The 16526-nt window shown below is 41.8% G+C and overlaps 1 protein-coding gene across 2 annotated transcripts in view; it reads left to right on the top strand.

Annotated features, from left to right (window-relative positions):
• Positions 1–4402: 4402 nt before the first annotated feature.
• Positions 4403–16526, top strand: part of TTC26 (tetratricopeptide repeat domain 26) — a 43884-nt gene continuing 31760 nt past the window's right edge. Inside the window, exons 1-4 of one of the 2 annotated variants that reach the window (XM_048945047.1) lie at positions 4403–4519; positions 4663–4800; positions 4978–5070; positions 11535–11649. In XM_048945047.1, the coding sequence (XP_048801004.1) occupies positions 4517–4519; positions 4663–4800; positions 4978–5070; positions 11535–11649 (349 nt within the window). In that variant the 5' untranslated portion in view covers positions 4403–4516. The other variant, XM_048945055.1, reaches the window with a different exon arrangement.

Below are 16526 nucleotides of genomic sequence, written 5' to 3' on the forward strand. Positions count from 1 at the left end.
AGAGCCCACACCAAATGTCACAATGCCAAATTCTAGCATTTCACTCCCTATTTCTGTTGCTCACATGTTATGTACAGATAGCATCTTGAGAAGTTAGGGGATAATTCGATTTTTATGTGTTCAACCCATAGCCTACCTGTAGAAATGTGCAGTTCAAACCAGGAATCCTTCTGATATCAAAGTCTGTTACTCTGATTGACAGCTGGTTATGATTAGACTGGAAAATCAGCAGCGATTTGGCTATCATCTTCCGTGTACACCTCATTGTGTAAGTCAGCAAGGCTGGATATGAAGTCATGCACTGCGTAGACCTCACATATGAGAGAATGATCTGACAGAGTCACAGCTTCACCTGCCGAGAACACTCCAGAAAAACCATGTCTGAGTCATGCTGAAGCAGCTAAGAATGATCTGTGCTATTAAATGTAACCTACATTCTACTGTATGTATAAATGTCTCCACTTTTCTAACTGATAAACAGACCATTATGTTCAATTAGAAAAAAAAGTTTACCTTCTAAAGTTGCAGGTAAGTTGAAGTTCAGCTGGAGCTCACCAATGTGGAATACACTTTTTTTTTTTTTTTTTTTTTTTGAGGCAACAAAAGTAAACAAGGTATGTGTATAGGCTAAGAACTGCCTTAACTAAAGCACAATTAAGGTTAGAAGGTCTCCGATCTGATTTTGCATTTCACATAAAATTCCTCCTGCAGTGACATTTCCACTTCTTCTGTTTCTTTAATCAGTTTTCTTAGGCATCTGTATGCTAAAAAGCCCTTAAAACCTTAAATCTTAATTTCTCCTAGCTGTCTGTGCAGAGTCAGAATATTCCATGGCAGTATTGAAAGGTGCAGTGAGGTATTCACAAAAGTTATTATTTTCTTTTAGTTAGGAATGAAGCACTTCTGAAGCATTGTTTCAGATCCAAGAGGAAGAAGGAATCTTACAGTACTGCTGTCAATCTATATGGTTTTTGTGATTTCATAGGGTTTTGATAAGGAGGCTCTTACACATGCTAAGCTTTCTGGCCTGCAGAACAATTATTTTCTGTTCCATGACAGAAACTCCTACACAACTGATAAGAGAACAGATACGTGTATTGTATTAGGTTATATATAAAAACTGAACAACATTAAAAAAAGACAAAATCCAAACGCTGAAGAGACAAATACTTTTGTATCTATTTATAGGAAATGAATTTTCTCCTAACAAACGTAATGGCTTACTGAAAGAAAGAGAGAGAAAGAGAGAAAGAGAGGAAGGAAGGGAGGAAGGGAGGAAGGGAGGGAGGGAGGAGCTGGTAAAGGAGGCCAAATCGCCGGCACACACTCCTTATCACTTTGATTGACTAACTTGAAATTAATTGCTTGGAGATAAATCCTCTATTGGAGTGTAGATTACTTCCCTTTCTTTATAGACAATTGTATGAAAGCACATTCATAAACAAGGCACATTGTCACAGTTCTGTTGTGCTCCCAAGGTTCCTGGTTGCAGTGTAACCTCTCAGGGACACCTGCAACACTCTGTGTTGTTCCAGGGCCAAGCTGGCTTGATGTGACCAGGAGAATGTGAACATGGGTTGCATCCTCTGAGGAACTGAGCAGTTTATTCTTTATTGCTGAAAAATGTTACAAACAGGCCTATTTATTTGTAACAAAACAAACAAATGGCAACAAAAGCCCTCTCTCTATCTGAGAAAATGCAAAATATTTTTTATTCTCAAGGAAACAGAAATGCCAAGAGCACAGGTGCTTCATTAAATCTCCCATGGACAGGTGTTTTCAGGGTAGTTGTCAACATTAGAGTAATGTATTGCTTCTCCTTACTGGAATTGCTAGTGGTGCAATTAAGACAGCATAAAAATTAATGCTTTGGAAATTCTATTGTGTGGAGTTCTTCTCTAAGTAGAAGGGATTTGTTCTCTTTGCAGCAAACTGCAATGTCAGAGTTGCTACAAGAAACAAGGTCACAACTGTACTTGAAAATTACCCAGATTTGCCAGAGGGATGGGCTATTGTATGCTGTTAAAATGTACACAACATGCTTATCTAACATTTAATATTATACTCTTCATGTTTGTGTTTAGAGTAATATAGATGGAGTGGCTATGTTTACCAGGAAACTATAAACACATACGCAGTATCATCTGCTGACTATGCAGCATCCTAACAGCAGTACACTACAAGCAGCAATCCAGCAAAGAGTGATTACTGATTGGAGGACATGAAAAGACCTTCTGGGTGAGTCCAAAGCTCCATCTATGCTGGTGTCCCACCTTGGGACACCAGTGTTGCTCAGTGTCTCCCTGACTGGTGAAAGTGATCAGGTGGGAGAATTTTAGCAACAGAAAAGTATCTTTTTCTGATTCCTTCATCCTTTCCTATCTACATAGGTTGCTTTGAAAATAAGGCCTTCTATTTATTTGCACGGAAGCTACAACAGATATAAAGAGCACAATGACACTATTTGATAGAGCAAATTCTCAGCTACAACACTATTTGTCAACATAGTCACTGCCAGAGAATCATAAATTCTTAAGGTTGGATAAGAGCCCATCATCCAGTTCAACCATCAACCTATCCCCACCATACCCACTAAACCACATCCACATAGTTCTGAAACACCTCCAGGGATAGTGATTCCACCAGCTCCCTGGGAAATGCATCATCACTCTTTCTGACAACAAATTTTTCCAATTATCCAACCTGAACCTCCCCGGTGCAACTTTAAATCAATATCTCTTGCCTATTGCTAGTTACCTGGGATAATAGGCCAACCCCACCTTGTAACAACCTCCTTCACTGTAGGGAGTGATAAGGTCTTCCCTGAGCCTCCTCTTCTCCAGACTGCACAATCCCAGTTCCCTCAGCCGCTCCTTTTAAGACATGTGATCCAGATTCTTCACCGGCTTTGAAGTCCTTCTTTGGACAGCTGCTTATAGGATGCTTCATCTGTCTCTTCATCCTGGTTGGGAGGTCTGTAACAGACTTCCACCAGGATGCCGGCCTTGTTGGCCTTCCCTCTGATCCTCACCCATAAGTACTCAATATTATCATTCCCAGCATTGAGATCTACAACATCAAAACACATAGAGAGTCATCCCACCACCTTTCCCTCCTTACCTATATCTCCTAAAGAGCCATCCATTGTAGCACTCCAGTCATGAGAATCTTTTCAGTAATGAGGACTAAGCCACAGTACTCTGGTCACACCATAGCTTCTAGCTCCTCCTGTTTGTTGCCCATGCTGCATGCATTGTGTAAATGCACCATTAGTGATGCACTTTCACCAGAGATGAACAAGAGCCTCTATGCTGTGGTCATAAAAATCTGCATGTCCATCCAAACTTGGCTTGTCTTTCATATTGCTGATGAAATGCACCACTCTCTGCCTTGCTATGCTCACTTGCACTGTTTGGTCTCCATAAATGTTCAACATTCATTGATAAATATCAGTAAGTGCCATTTTTTCTGTGTGGGGGAATTCAGTAACACACCTTTGCTTCATACATGCTTCCACATCAGACACCATTTTGTCAGATTGCACCTCTACTGTCTTTCATCGCACGGCAACAAAATGCAATGGAATTGTGGTGGGAAGGTTCAGCCTCTACTGCCATACCATGATCATTTGCCTCTGATGTTGTGGGTCAACATAATAAAATAGGAAGCGTCACTTTTGGATCAGCCCTCATACAAGCATCACAGAGAAGCAGACATCAGCCTCTCGCACCACCATTGGGGAAAGGCTGGTGTAAGGTTATGTGATGAAAGGTTCATTAGCACGAAACCGAAGCAGCACAGACGAACCAGTGAACAACCCCAATAACCCACCACCTTAACTTAGCTCCTCCCAGGCTGCCCTAAGAGAGTCATCAAGAGAGCCCATCCAGATCCATGGGAGAAGTTCTCTGGAGCACCTACGGACTACAAGCATATGAAACTCATCATGGGATGTCATGGAAGAACGTGTGGGGATTGCACAAGAGTTGTTATGGCAGGCATGCCCAACCCGTGGGCTGCGTGTGGGTGCGCACCTATTGCTCAGCAGCAAGGAAACAGCTGCATGCCATTCACACATGTGGCCCAAAGCAACTCTTCACTCATAGTGGCCCAGGTGAGCCAAAAGGTTGGACACTCATGCATTATGGGATGTCGTGGAGAAGGACCAGCGGTGGGGAAAAGGTAGGAATCAAAGCGCTTTGGTGAGAAACCAATATGGGAACCAGAAGACCAGCGCACTTCTCTGGCCGTGCCCTGCACCTCGTCAGTCGGGCCGCGGGAACAACCAAGAGCTGGACAACCAAGAGACACTCCAAAAGCGCCTCCTCTCGCGTGCGATGATTGGAGCCCACGGGTGCTCAGCGGAGCCAAGGCTCAGCCCTTCCGGGGGACGGCGCCCGTCTCCGCGCGGCGCCTATTGGCCGCATCGCTGGGCTCCGCGCCTTCTTCCGCCGTCCCACGGTTACCGCGGCAACGGCGCCATCGGCGGCGCGGGGAGCGCGGGCCCGGCGGCAGGATGGTGAGAGGGGCCGGGCGGGGGGCGCGGGCCGCGGGTCGAGCAGGCGCTCCTTTCCCGCTCCCTCCCGCTCCCTCCCGCTCCGGGTGGAGCGGCCCCGCTCCGGGGCCCCGCTCTGAGCCGGCTCCACTCTGCTCTCTGCCCAGATGCTCTCCCGGGCCAAGCCGGCTGTGGGAAGCACCCCGCCGCAGGGAGACAGACGGAGGAGGAAAGGGAAGAAGGTGCCCCAGCTGGAGGAGCTGCTGGCCGGGAGGGACTTCACCGGCGCCATCGCCTTGCTGGAGGTAACGGGAGCGGGCCGGGGCCTGCTGCTTCCCTGGGAACCGAGAGCGGCTTCACCCAACGGCATCCACAGCCGTCAGACTGCCCGCGGTATTAATGGGCATGGTGTTGCTTTACTGGTGTTTATAAACTGTGCGTGACTGCTGACGGCGGTCTCACATTCGCTCTTCCCTCCGAAGTTTCAGCGACACGCGGGTGAGCAGCAGGAGGATGCTGAGCTCTGGATCGGGTACTCTGCCTTCCATCTGGGTGACTACAAGAGAGCTCTGGAGGTGAGATGGGGAACTGGGGCTCTGCCACAGGGATAGCAACAGTGGGAAGGTGTTCTGTGATAGGGAACGCTTCTGCCAGCCAGTCCAATTAGGTACATGATAATGACAAAATCATTAAGGTTGGAAAAGACCACTAAGATACCTAGTCCAATCACCAGCCCATCCCCACCATGCCCACTGACCACATTCCTCAGTGCCACATCCACACAGTTCTGGAATACCTCCAGGGATGGTAACTCCACCACCTCCCTGGGCAGCTTGTGCCACTGCAGCACTGGATCATTGTCACTGGATTTCTTTTCTTAATTGTGTTAACATATTCTACTGTAGAAATCTGAACAAGATTTTGCTGTGTAATTCCGAGGGATGGAATCAGTGTGCATTCTTGATCAGAGAGTAATGTGGAGACTTGTTTGGTGATATTCAAAAGGCTGCAGATGAGCAAGTGAAGATTTGGAAAAAACTCAGTCTGCCTGAGTAGTGTTTTTTCCATTGCTGCATTCCTACTGATGTGAATTGCTGGATCCTTAGAATGCTGTATTACACCATTTAAGGCTTATTAGTTTTGGTCAGTATCATCTGCGAGGAGAACTCCACCACAACTTGCTGTAAAGTGCAGTTGTGGTCTGAGAAAAAAATTCAGCCTTTTAACTTGCCTGCTCTGGGAGAAATTATGTTTCTTAAAAATATATATACAGGGTCTACTCTGAAAATAATGCCTCCCATTTTATTATGTTGGCCCACAATGTTAGAGGCAGATGGAGGTGGTATGGCAGTAGAGGTTGAACCTTCCTGCCACTATTCTGTTAGATTTTGTCACTGTGAGATGGATGGCAGCATAGAGGTAGTCTAACAAAAAGATGTCTGGCATGGAAGTGCTTATGAAGAAAAGGCGTGTCACTGAATTCCTCCGTGCAGAAAAAAATGGCACCTATTGACATTTATTGATGCTTGCTGAGCATTTATGAAGATCAAACAGTGGATGTGAGCACAGCAAGGCAGTGGGTGGTGCAGCAGTGGCAACTGTGACATGAAAGACAAGACATGTTCCAGATAACCACACACAGATCTCACACCACAAAATGAAGAGAGTCTCAATTAGCTCAACAACGTGAATCAGTGGATCACAACCAGGGAATTGTGTATGCAGCTGAATATCAACTTCAGTGTGTTGGAAACAATGGTGGCAATGTTGGAATACCAGAAAGTTTCTTCCAGATGGGTTCCATGAACGCTAGGAAGAGAAAAAGCACCACATGAATGTTTGTCAGGACCTACTGAACAATATGAGGCTGTTGGTGACAGTTTCCTGGATCACATCACTACTGGTGATGAGACATGGTGTCACCACTGTGACACAGTGAGTCAGAGTCAAAACAGTTCATGGAGTGGCAACATAAGAATTCCCCATCAAACAACAAGTTCCAAGATGCAGCCCTCAGCTGGTAAAGTGATGTGCACTGTGTTTTGGGATAGGAAAGAGATGATCCTTCTGAATTTCCTGGAACTTGAACAAACTTGAACAAATCAACTCTGAATGCTACATTGCAATGCTGACTAAGCTGAAGGCTTGAACTTAGAGTCAGGCCAAAGAGGAAGACAGCCTTCCTCTTGCATCACAGTGATGCCAGGTCCCATACCAGTTTGAAGACCATGGAGCACTGTCATGGTTTTATGATTTTTGTAATTGATATTCCACATCATAACATCATGTAGTGTGCTGGGAGTTGAAAGAGTTAATGCTGCAGTTCCACAGATTGTCAGTAGTTCTGGAAACCTAATCCCAGAAGAGAAGAATGAACTACAGCTCCCAGAAGACTTCATTATTCTGTTTCAATTTTCTATTCCGAGGGAGATAAAACTGCCTGGGATTCACAGGGCTGTCTCTTTCTGTTGTCTCTGCTGTGTGCTCCCTAGCTGTCTCACCTACAGCATTAGAGTGAGGCACAAAAGTGATGTGAGGCAGAAACAGAATTTCTCAGGCCTCCAAGTTCAAAAGACATATTCCCCTCGCCTAAAAATTAAACAACAGACATCTGTTGGGAGAAGTTAGAGCTGTTCGGTGTCATTCAGCTTGACAATACACATCGCACAAAGTGGAGAACAGCAGTTTAGAACGTAGTGGTAATTTAATATTCACATTCAGAGTTGTGTCATTTAAAGATTATGAATGTAACAGTTGCTTCACTAAATTTATATCTGGATGTCAAGGTGTTAATAAGGAGTGAAAGTTTAAAAAGAAGAAAAAATGTTTGTATAAAATAATAGGTCAGGATTAATTATGAAATAAGCTCTGCTATTTGGAATGTCCACTAGGTGTTTATATGGCCAGAGTAGGTTTTCAGAGTTTCAGCAAAAGAATAGCAGTGTTGTTTATATAGATACTAGATTTTGTCAGTTGTATTCAGTTCACCACTAGATGATGCTGTTGATTCAGGCTTTTAAAATCTACAACCCAGTCTGTTTTTCTGTCTGTTTGCCCTGGTAGGGAAAAAACAAATACACACACACACACACACACACACACACACAAAAAAACCCAAAAAACAGAAAAACCACAAACCATGTATAGACACCTTTTAAAGTGAGAGATCACAGTTTCCCACTTTAAGACTGATTTTTTGGCAGAGTAATGAATCCTGATACCTTTGTTGCTCTGGTAGCATGTGGAAAATGAGCTTGTGTATCTCAGTCTAGTTTCTTTTGGGTCAGAACACTGTGTAATTCCAAACATTGCAGTGATCAAGGGAAAGCATTGACTATACTATGTAGGTTGAATTCCTTTTCAGTTATCAGTGCCAAGGATGAAGTACATGCAGCATCTATCTTCACTGCTATATTACAGAAGTGTTGTTGATGTATTCTCAAGGACAAATTCCTTGATTCTCTATAATCTCTAGATCTCTTTGGGACATGCTGAGACCATGATAAATGAAATACTGTGGGTAGAAAATTCTCCAGAATTAAACAGAGTGACATTACACAAAGTCTAAATAACCCGCAGTCCGAAGTGCCTGCAAGTGGCAATGTATCTGTTGTCTCTGTCATTATATTCCTAATTTGTGGTTGGTATTCTTTACACCTGATGAAATTCTGCTCTGTAATCCTTTCATTTATGATGAGATTTTCATGGTGAGTTAGGTCATGCTGGCTGCATGCCACCTCTTGGAGAGTCTTGGCAACTGAGGTGAAGTAGCCATCCTCATCCACAAGGAGAGGTGGGGGAAAAAGTGAAAATCAGATACACCTGCAAATCCAAGAGTATCTTTAGGGTGAATTACAGCAATATAATCAGCACATTCAAGTTCTCTTACTGTAGACGTACCAACAGTCTCTAGGCAGAGCTCTACCCTGACTAGATTCACACTTCTTAGTAGGTAGGTGCCTTTCTCAAAGGATATACCACCAACATTGGTCTGGGATCATCACTGCTGCTTTGTACTACTTTACAAATGGCACCACTCTGAAACCTTCCAGCAGTCACTGTGGCAGTCCCTGAGGGCTTCCTACTCACTTATAAATCAACTTCTATTAACAGTAGGCAGATAAGTGTCTTCTTGGCACTGTATGGCAATTGGGGCTCCCCAAGTTGATGGGAGGCTCTAATTAGTTTTGTGGAGATTTCTTCCTCTTTTACCAACTTCAACTCCCCCACATCTGTCTGTCTGCCATCACTCATCACCCAGGGATTCTGGCAGGCTCTCCTGCCTGTTGCCTTCCTTTCAGCAGAGAATCGGGAACTGCTTACCTCTTGGGTAAGGGTGAGGACCTCCTACCTACCCTGATCTGCCTGAATTAAATAGTGAAGCATGAAAGGAACAGAGCTATACTGGGGTATTGGTTCGTGCATGAGCAATATCTAGTCTTGAGAGCATGAGAATATATAAATGCTCCAGCTTCTGACAGCTGAAGCTAGAAAGAAAAGTATGGAATTTTGGTTCTCAGTTTTATGTGCTTCTTTGTCATGACTGTAGTCAGGAATCAAGTATCTCCATGCTTCCTTTGAACACTTGTGAGGCAGCCCTGTATGTTGGTCCATTTGGCATCTTTGCAGAACCTTTGTTTATGAGCTTGGAGAATCTTGACAAGTAATGAGGTCAGCAGGATTCTATTCAGTGCCCTCAGTGTTGGTAGGTGCAGTCAGTAGGTGTCTGTATCCTTAGGCAATCAACCTATCAACCTGCTTCTTTGGAAAGCTGTGTGTATGCCTTTAGATAGGATGAGAGGTGGAGGAGAGTGAAAAAGCATGAAGCTGTCAAGCCCTTGGTTGGCAAAAGTGTGCCACAGGGTGGGTGGCTATTGGAAAGACCTGTATTTTGCTTTTTTTTTATTATTTTTTTTATGGGTTTCTTGTGGGTTTTGTTTTGTTTTGGGTGAGGAAGGGGAAAAGCTCTTGTGAAAAGTCTTTGAGAGACTGTAATGCTGAATGCCTTTTACTGAGTAAAGGGGCAACAGCCCCACGTAGCTTGGGCTCATGGCCCAGAACTATGTGGTAGGGCGGGCTAACAGTCCTCATTTTTGTTTACTGTGTATCCACAGATTCACATTAGTAATGCTACAGCACTCCTTATTTATTGCACGTCCTGAATGGCCAGGCTAGAACATGACTTGTGTTTATGCACTTTGTGCTTTCTAATTAATCTGCCTGAAGCCATAACCGAAAGAGACCTTTGGGTGCACTTAATTTGAATGAATTTTTAAGGATTCCAGATGGTCCCAAAAAAGAATAGTAGCTCCCTCACAGGCCTGTGTCAAGACTGAACTGGCCTCAGTAGGGAACGTCAGCCTATATGTAAATGTTTTCTTTGTTGTTGTTGGTTGCTTGTTGTTTTTTGTTGGTTTTTTTTTTTTTAATCAATCAATTTATTATTTTTTAAAAGGACAGTTTTTGAGGGCAGTGAGTCACTAGAATACTAGCAAGACTGGGCTGGCTTTCAAAAGCATACATTACCAATAGCTTCTGTGGTTGAGAGTGCAATTTGCTTTCATGTGGCAGGAGAAAAAAATATTTTTACTAGCAACTATAAACTTTGTTGTTGTCAGCATGTGTCTGTTCTTGGAATTGCTGCCCTTTGGACATAGTTGTGATCTCTTGTGATTGATACCTATATCTGTGCCTTTCCCCCATGGGAAGAAGACTTCCATGGTGCAATGTGGTAAGTTCACCAGGAAGGGAGAAATTTCAGTTCATACGGTTGGAGGAAGAATACAGAGTTAGCAATGGGGTATGTTGAGAGAGATGAGAGGCTTCTGCTGGTTGAGGGATAGTGTTCATTGAACAAGTCCTGTGAGAATCTTGCTTAACCTGGCCTGCTTTTGCCTTATGCTGGAGGTTGGACATGGGGTGAGGAGGAGGAATGCAAGCAGGCAGCATGTTCACTAGGAAGGTCCTTCTGAGTAATTTAATAAAGCCTTGAAGAGGAAAAAATGGCATTGAGGGATCTCCTCCGTGCCTGTGTTTTAATTAGCTAGTGTTGTGCAGAGCAAAGATGTATATCTTCAGGAATATTGCTGTTGAATATAGCTGCAGAGTTTCTTGCTTCATTAAAAGAACAGATTGAAAGTTTTGTCTGTTGGGTTTTACTTTTTTCCCCCCACAAATAACAAGAGAGAATACTTTATGTATTATTATTATTAAGGGTGATGTAATGAATGTGGAAGTGTGCAAAATATCGGAATGTGGTGTTCAGTGGATTTTGGTAGCTTGGGTGTAAATCTTAACATGAGAAACAGTGAAGTTAGGCACAATTTAGTAATATTTGCTATAGTTATATTTTTGTGTATATGGCAGACTTGAACGTGACCAAGACTGACTTCTGGGCTTGTATTTTAATGCAGCATCTCAAAACATTTGAATAGTGCATCTCTATCAGTAAAACTTTTTGAGCACACACCTGCAACATATGAATATTTATTTATAAACTATACACACTAAAGTTGTAATAAATACTTTTATATTTTTGTGCCACTGGTAAATAAAATAAAAGCTTAAAATAAAATAAAAGAATTTCTTGATACACCTCTTTGGATTGCCTCACATATACTGTCTATTTGAAGTCCACTGTTTTAATCTGTACAAAGACACTACATGCAGATTTATAACAGGATATTTAACACTCCAATAAGTAATTATAAAGAGATTTCCATGATTTTTATGACCTCCTCTGACTCAGTGAGTTAGGAAAGCATTGGAAAAGACGGAGGAAAAGCTTGTTATCTCAATGATTTTGTAACTGTTAAAGCATTGACAGAATTCATGCTGTGATGATTTTTAGTACTGCTTATCCCCATTGATTCTTTCACTTTCATAAACAAAAAGAAGCTGCTGAATGTATCTTTGGTTAAAATGTAATAGTTCAGTTTTAAGAGTGATGATGAACTTGGCAATAAATTGGGTGAGCTGAATAATTTGTATGCTATTAAATGAAGGAAAAAAACCACCAGAAAAAACACTTCTTTTCCAGGAATATGAGGCCTTGACCAAACAGCCATCTTGCAATCCTGATGTTTGGGTGAACCTTGCGTGTACCTACTTCTTTCTGGGAATGTATACACAAGCTGAACAAGCAGCCTTGAAAGGTGAGATGTATGTCTCTGACTGATGAAATGAACTGTTTGTTGACTTGAACGCCTAAAATGATTTCCAGAAAAGTATATGGTGCTTTTTTTTCAGAGTAATAAAGGATACTTTGAACAAAGAGGTTTTTTTCTTTTTTTCTCTCTTTTTTTTTCTTTTTTTTTTTTCTTCTTTTCGTTCAGGACAAAATTTATAATGTGATTTGCTCCCTAAAAATACCTGGGGCAGGTGGAACAGCTGAAACTGAAAGAAGCATTTGGAAAATAATTTCTCTTCCTAATTTCTAAATACAAAACCTAGCATATGCTGACCAGCAGCAAAAATTTACTGTTCTTTTGGCTGACTGCATATCTCTGAGCCATTGCAGATGAAGCTAATAAGGATAGTGAAATAATCAATAAATAACATGAGAGAATTCAGCAGTTTGAGTGACTTAGTAGATGGTCTTACTGCCTTTTTAGTTAGATACTGGGGATCTGGTTATAAGGTGTGCACTTTGCTGCACCACATTATTAAGTTTTCATGTTAATTTGAACATGCATGGAATCTAAAGAAGAAGAATGGAAGTTAGATTCCAAGGCACTTTTTTACTGCCTAAAAATGTTTCTTCAGTTTGATTTTGTTATCCATCACTTTCTGTTTATCTTAGTGACTTATATTGTTTCTCATCACCATGTATCTCAGTGCTTCCTAAGTACAAATAATAGCAGTGATGTTCTCAGTCAGCTTTTGACTCTCACTTTCTTAGGATAAGACTTACGGAATCTTTTTTGTTTGTTTGTTTCATTCTTTATTTCTTTAACCCTAGGCTGAAAATAGGAAAGGGAGGAAATTACTGTGCGTTTTCTACTACTGTGTTAGAACACCTCCAAAGAGGACAGTTTTGCAGTATTTTTTAGAGATAATTAGATTCTGGTAACCCTTCAAAATTCCCTGAACAATCATCCTGAACTTGATTCCCACAGCTAAAAACGTTTTGTTTCCAACTGCAGAAGGTTTCCTGCAGAAATGTGTACTCCATATTCTTGATTAGTGATCCATGTTGTTCAAGAAGTGTGTAAAATTCTAGTATTCACAGGTGATAATGTAATTCTTAAAGTAGTATAAGCTTGAGTTTAGGAGATTACAATCTAGGACATGAACTTGAAATCTAAAAATAATTGGGCAATAGATCTGAGGTGTCACTATACCCAAACCACAGAGGAAGCAAGTGGCTGCATCCTGTACCAGTTGGAGACTGCTCATTGTCATCAGCTTCACATAGGGTAAATTACAGTTATCCATCCTAGAGATGACAGATACACAGCTGGGCATGCATCTTTAGAGCTGTGAGCTGAAACTGAGGGAAGGTTAATTCTTCCCTGCTCCTCAGATCATTTCTTGGTAGCATGACAAGGGGTTGGGTAGGTGGTGTGGTGAACAGTGCTCAAGTGCCAGAAGAAAAAGGCAAGAACATTAAGAAAGGAGTGCATGACATTGGGAATGCAGCTGAGGGACAAAACAGAAAATAGCTAAGCAGTAATGTTACTTCCTGATCTTTATGTAATTGTGCAAGTAAGGCAGCATGCCTGATTTTATACTGAGATGCTAGGCCTTCGTTGTGAATTAATACTGATGATTCCTAGCTGCTTAAGCTTGGTGGGGAGGCAGTCACAGCCTCTGAAGGTCTGTAACACTTGGGAGCTTTCAATGGAGAAAGAAGTGTGGTAGATTCTCCTTTCCACATCCATCATTTCAGCCTTTCCTACACTGAATTTGGATCATCTTATCTTCACTCAAAATGTATCCTCTTTTGGTTTATTTTAGTGTCTTTCAATAGCATCAGTGACGATTTTTCTCAGTACATTAATAGAGGAACCTACAGCATCTTAGGATTTCTTCCGTGGTTTTGCAGTGACCCGTAAGCAGCAAAATACTTCATTGAGCTGTAAGCACAAGAGGGTGAAGTCTGTGGAATGCCACCATTTATCCACTACTGCCTTTAACTCTGCTGTAAGAGTGATAGACACCATTAGTGTTGGGCTGCTTACCATTGCTATTTTGGGAATACACTGCCAGACTTTTTTGCATACCGTTTGATGTTTATTGATTATTGCTGCAGTTGTCATGCCCCTGAAAGCTGCACAGCACTAAAACAAATGAAGGAGAAATAATTTATTTTCATTTATAATTCCAAATTCCTATGGCGTTGGAGTCTCTGCATGAAAGGGAATGTGAATGTCAGCTAGCTTTCTGGAATAGCTTGTCTGCACAAAACTATAAATATCTGGAAATTAAATAGAAGTTCCTTCTTGTCATTTGCTGTTACCATTGCTTAAGAAAATTATTAACTGAGGAAAAAACATGAAGAATGTTTTAAAATCAGGAAATGAGAGTTAAAGGCCATGAGGTAATTATTGCATTTCATAAAAGATCATTTGCATTCTATTCTGGAGCAAGACTTCATTTTTTAATAGACGTGAAGCTTGTCATTACTTAAATAAAACTTAATTGGATATTCTCTCAGGAAATAATAAGTCTGTGCATCAAAAGTGTCATAAACCAGAATTACTGCAAACATAACCTAAGAAGTGGAATAAAAAGTCAGTAGAAGAGAGTCCTTTTTTTGAAGATTCTTTATAATAGATGTACTTTATCTCCTCTAGGCTTTCTGCCAAATTCCTTTCAGATATTTCTGGCCTCTTTTTCCTGCTGTCCTCTTATAGAATCACAAGGTTGGAAAGGACTTACAAGATCATCTAGTCCAACCGTCCAACCGTCTCCCATTCCCACTGCTTCCACAAGCACTAAACCATCTCTCGTAGCTCCTCATCCAGACGCCTCTTGAACACTGCCAGGAACGGCGACTCCACCACCTCCCTGGGCAGCCATTCCAGTGCCTGACCACTCTCTGAGAGAAAGAGTTTTTCCTCATATCCAGCCTAAACCTCCTCTGGCACAACTTGTAGCCATTTCCTCAGGTCCTGTTTGATGCCCGGGAGAAGAGGCCAAACCCCTCCTCATCACAACCTCCCTTCAGGCAGTTGTAGAGTGCAGTGAGGTCTCCCCTCAGCCGCTCCTCATAAGGTTTGTGCTCCAGATCTCTCACCAGTTTTGTTGCCCTTCTCTGGACACGCTCCAGGGCCTCAATGTCTTTCATGTAGTGAGGGGCCCAAAACTGGACACAGTACTCGAGGTGTGGGCTCACTAGAGCTGAGTACAGGGGGATGATTACCTCTCTTCTCCTGCTGGCTGCACTATTACTAATGCAGGCCAGGATGGCATTGGCCCTCTCAGCCACCTGGGGATGTTATGTTTCCTGGATCTGTGGCGAAAGTAGTGTTACTTAAGTCAGCAGCTGTTGTTCCATAGGCATCCCATATCAAAGCTTCCAAGTGATGCGTTGTTTATTCCTTCTGCCTCAGTGCTTTAATGCACAGGGCTGAACATATATTTCCCTTAGTGTATATCAGCCCATCTTGCTTTGTAAGAATGCAGCCAAGTCTTAATCTTAGCTTAATAAATAATAATACATGTTAATTTTTCATTATCAAACCAAGTAGTCTTAAGTTGCGTTCCCAGTCCTGTGCCTTCAAGAAATAAATGACAAGGATCAGAAACTGAACCTGCCACATTTGCACAGAAATGCTGGCAACTAAACCTGGTGTTCAGAAGCCTGCACAGTGCTCTCAGAAGCCTTTGGCTAGCACTGCATTAAGAAAAAGACAAGAACCAACAGTATCCTTCTAAACCACAAAATACATGCCAGCAAATGTGATTTGCACATAAGTGAGGCTGCAAAAAAACAAACAAACAAAAAAAAAACCAAACAACCCGTCTCTATATTTTAAATGTGGAGATTTACAATTAAGCTTCATGCACAGATAGGGTTGTATTAACTTGTCATTAGAGGTTTTTTTCCTTCTATTTTTTGCTGGGCAGCACTTTATAATTAATTTGCTTCTTCACAGCGCTTCATGTGTCAGCTCAGAATGTGGTTTAACTGAACAGATACTTCTCATTTCAGCCTATGCAGGAAGGAGTAATATTGCACAAAAGCAAAACAGAGATGAATTAATAAGAATGGTAGCATTTTCCAAACCAATTTTGCTTATTCATGCACAAATGTTTGCCAGGTGTCAGATAGTTGTCGCCAATGAAAATGTGCAGTTACAAGAGAGCATGGCAACATTGCTGGATTTTCTTTTCCTTTAGGCCGCATCTTTCCCTACATGCAAAATTATTTGCTGTCTGCTTGTACCGTATTTCTTGAGCACTGAAGTTCATTTTCATTGCATTTTAGCCATTGTTTTTAAAACAGCTGGGTTTGAACTTTCAAAGTGCACACAAGAAAGTATCAAATTATAGATCTTTAAACTTTAAAAACTACTAGCTGTATTTTGGTTTGGTGGTGTTTTGTTGCTTGCATTTGGTTTGTGTGCTGGATTTTTTATTTGCTTTTTAAAGCATAGTGGAATCCACATAACAGAAATAACTGTTTTTGTTTCAGTCATCTTCAAGTTACTGTGCTCCGGCATGCCTGAAATGAAGCGCGTGTATACTGCACAGAACTGAACACAGTTGAACTGACTTTTAAGTATAAAAAAGAATAAAAGTATTTGAGGAAAGTGAATATTTCAGTGAATTATCTCTGCAGGTTTTGTGTGAGAAAACTCTTTAACAGTTGAGCTATTTTAGTGTGTATAAGCATGAACCTCAGTGTTGGACTCTGTTTTTTCCTGACATTTTTCCCTTACCGTTGCACTTTCCCTCCACCAGAAAGACTATGGTTCTGAGGCACAGAGGGCTTCATTCAGCTGTGTTCAGGTGAGCAGGGCGTTGTTTCTCAGGGACAGCATAATAGGGATTTCTTTGGTCATATTTTCTGTGTTACCTGGAT

The sequence above is a fragment of the Lagopus muta genome, chromosome 1 (genome assembly GCF_023343835.1).
Source record: "Lagopus muta isolate bLagMut1 chromosome 1, bLagMut1 primary, whole genome shotgun sequence".
Classification (NCBI taxonomy): domain Eukaryota; kingdom Metazoa; phylum Chordata; class Aves; order Galliformes; family Phasianidae; genus Lagopus; species Lagopus muta.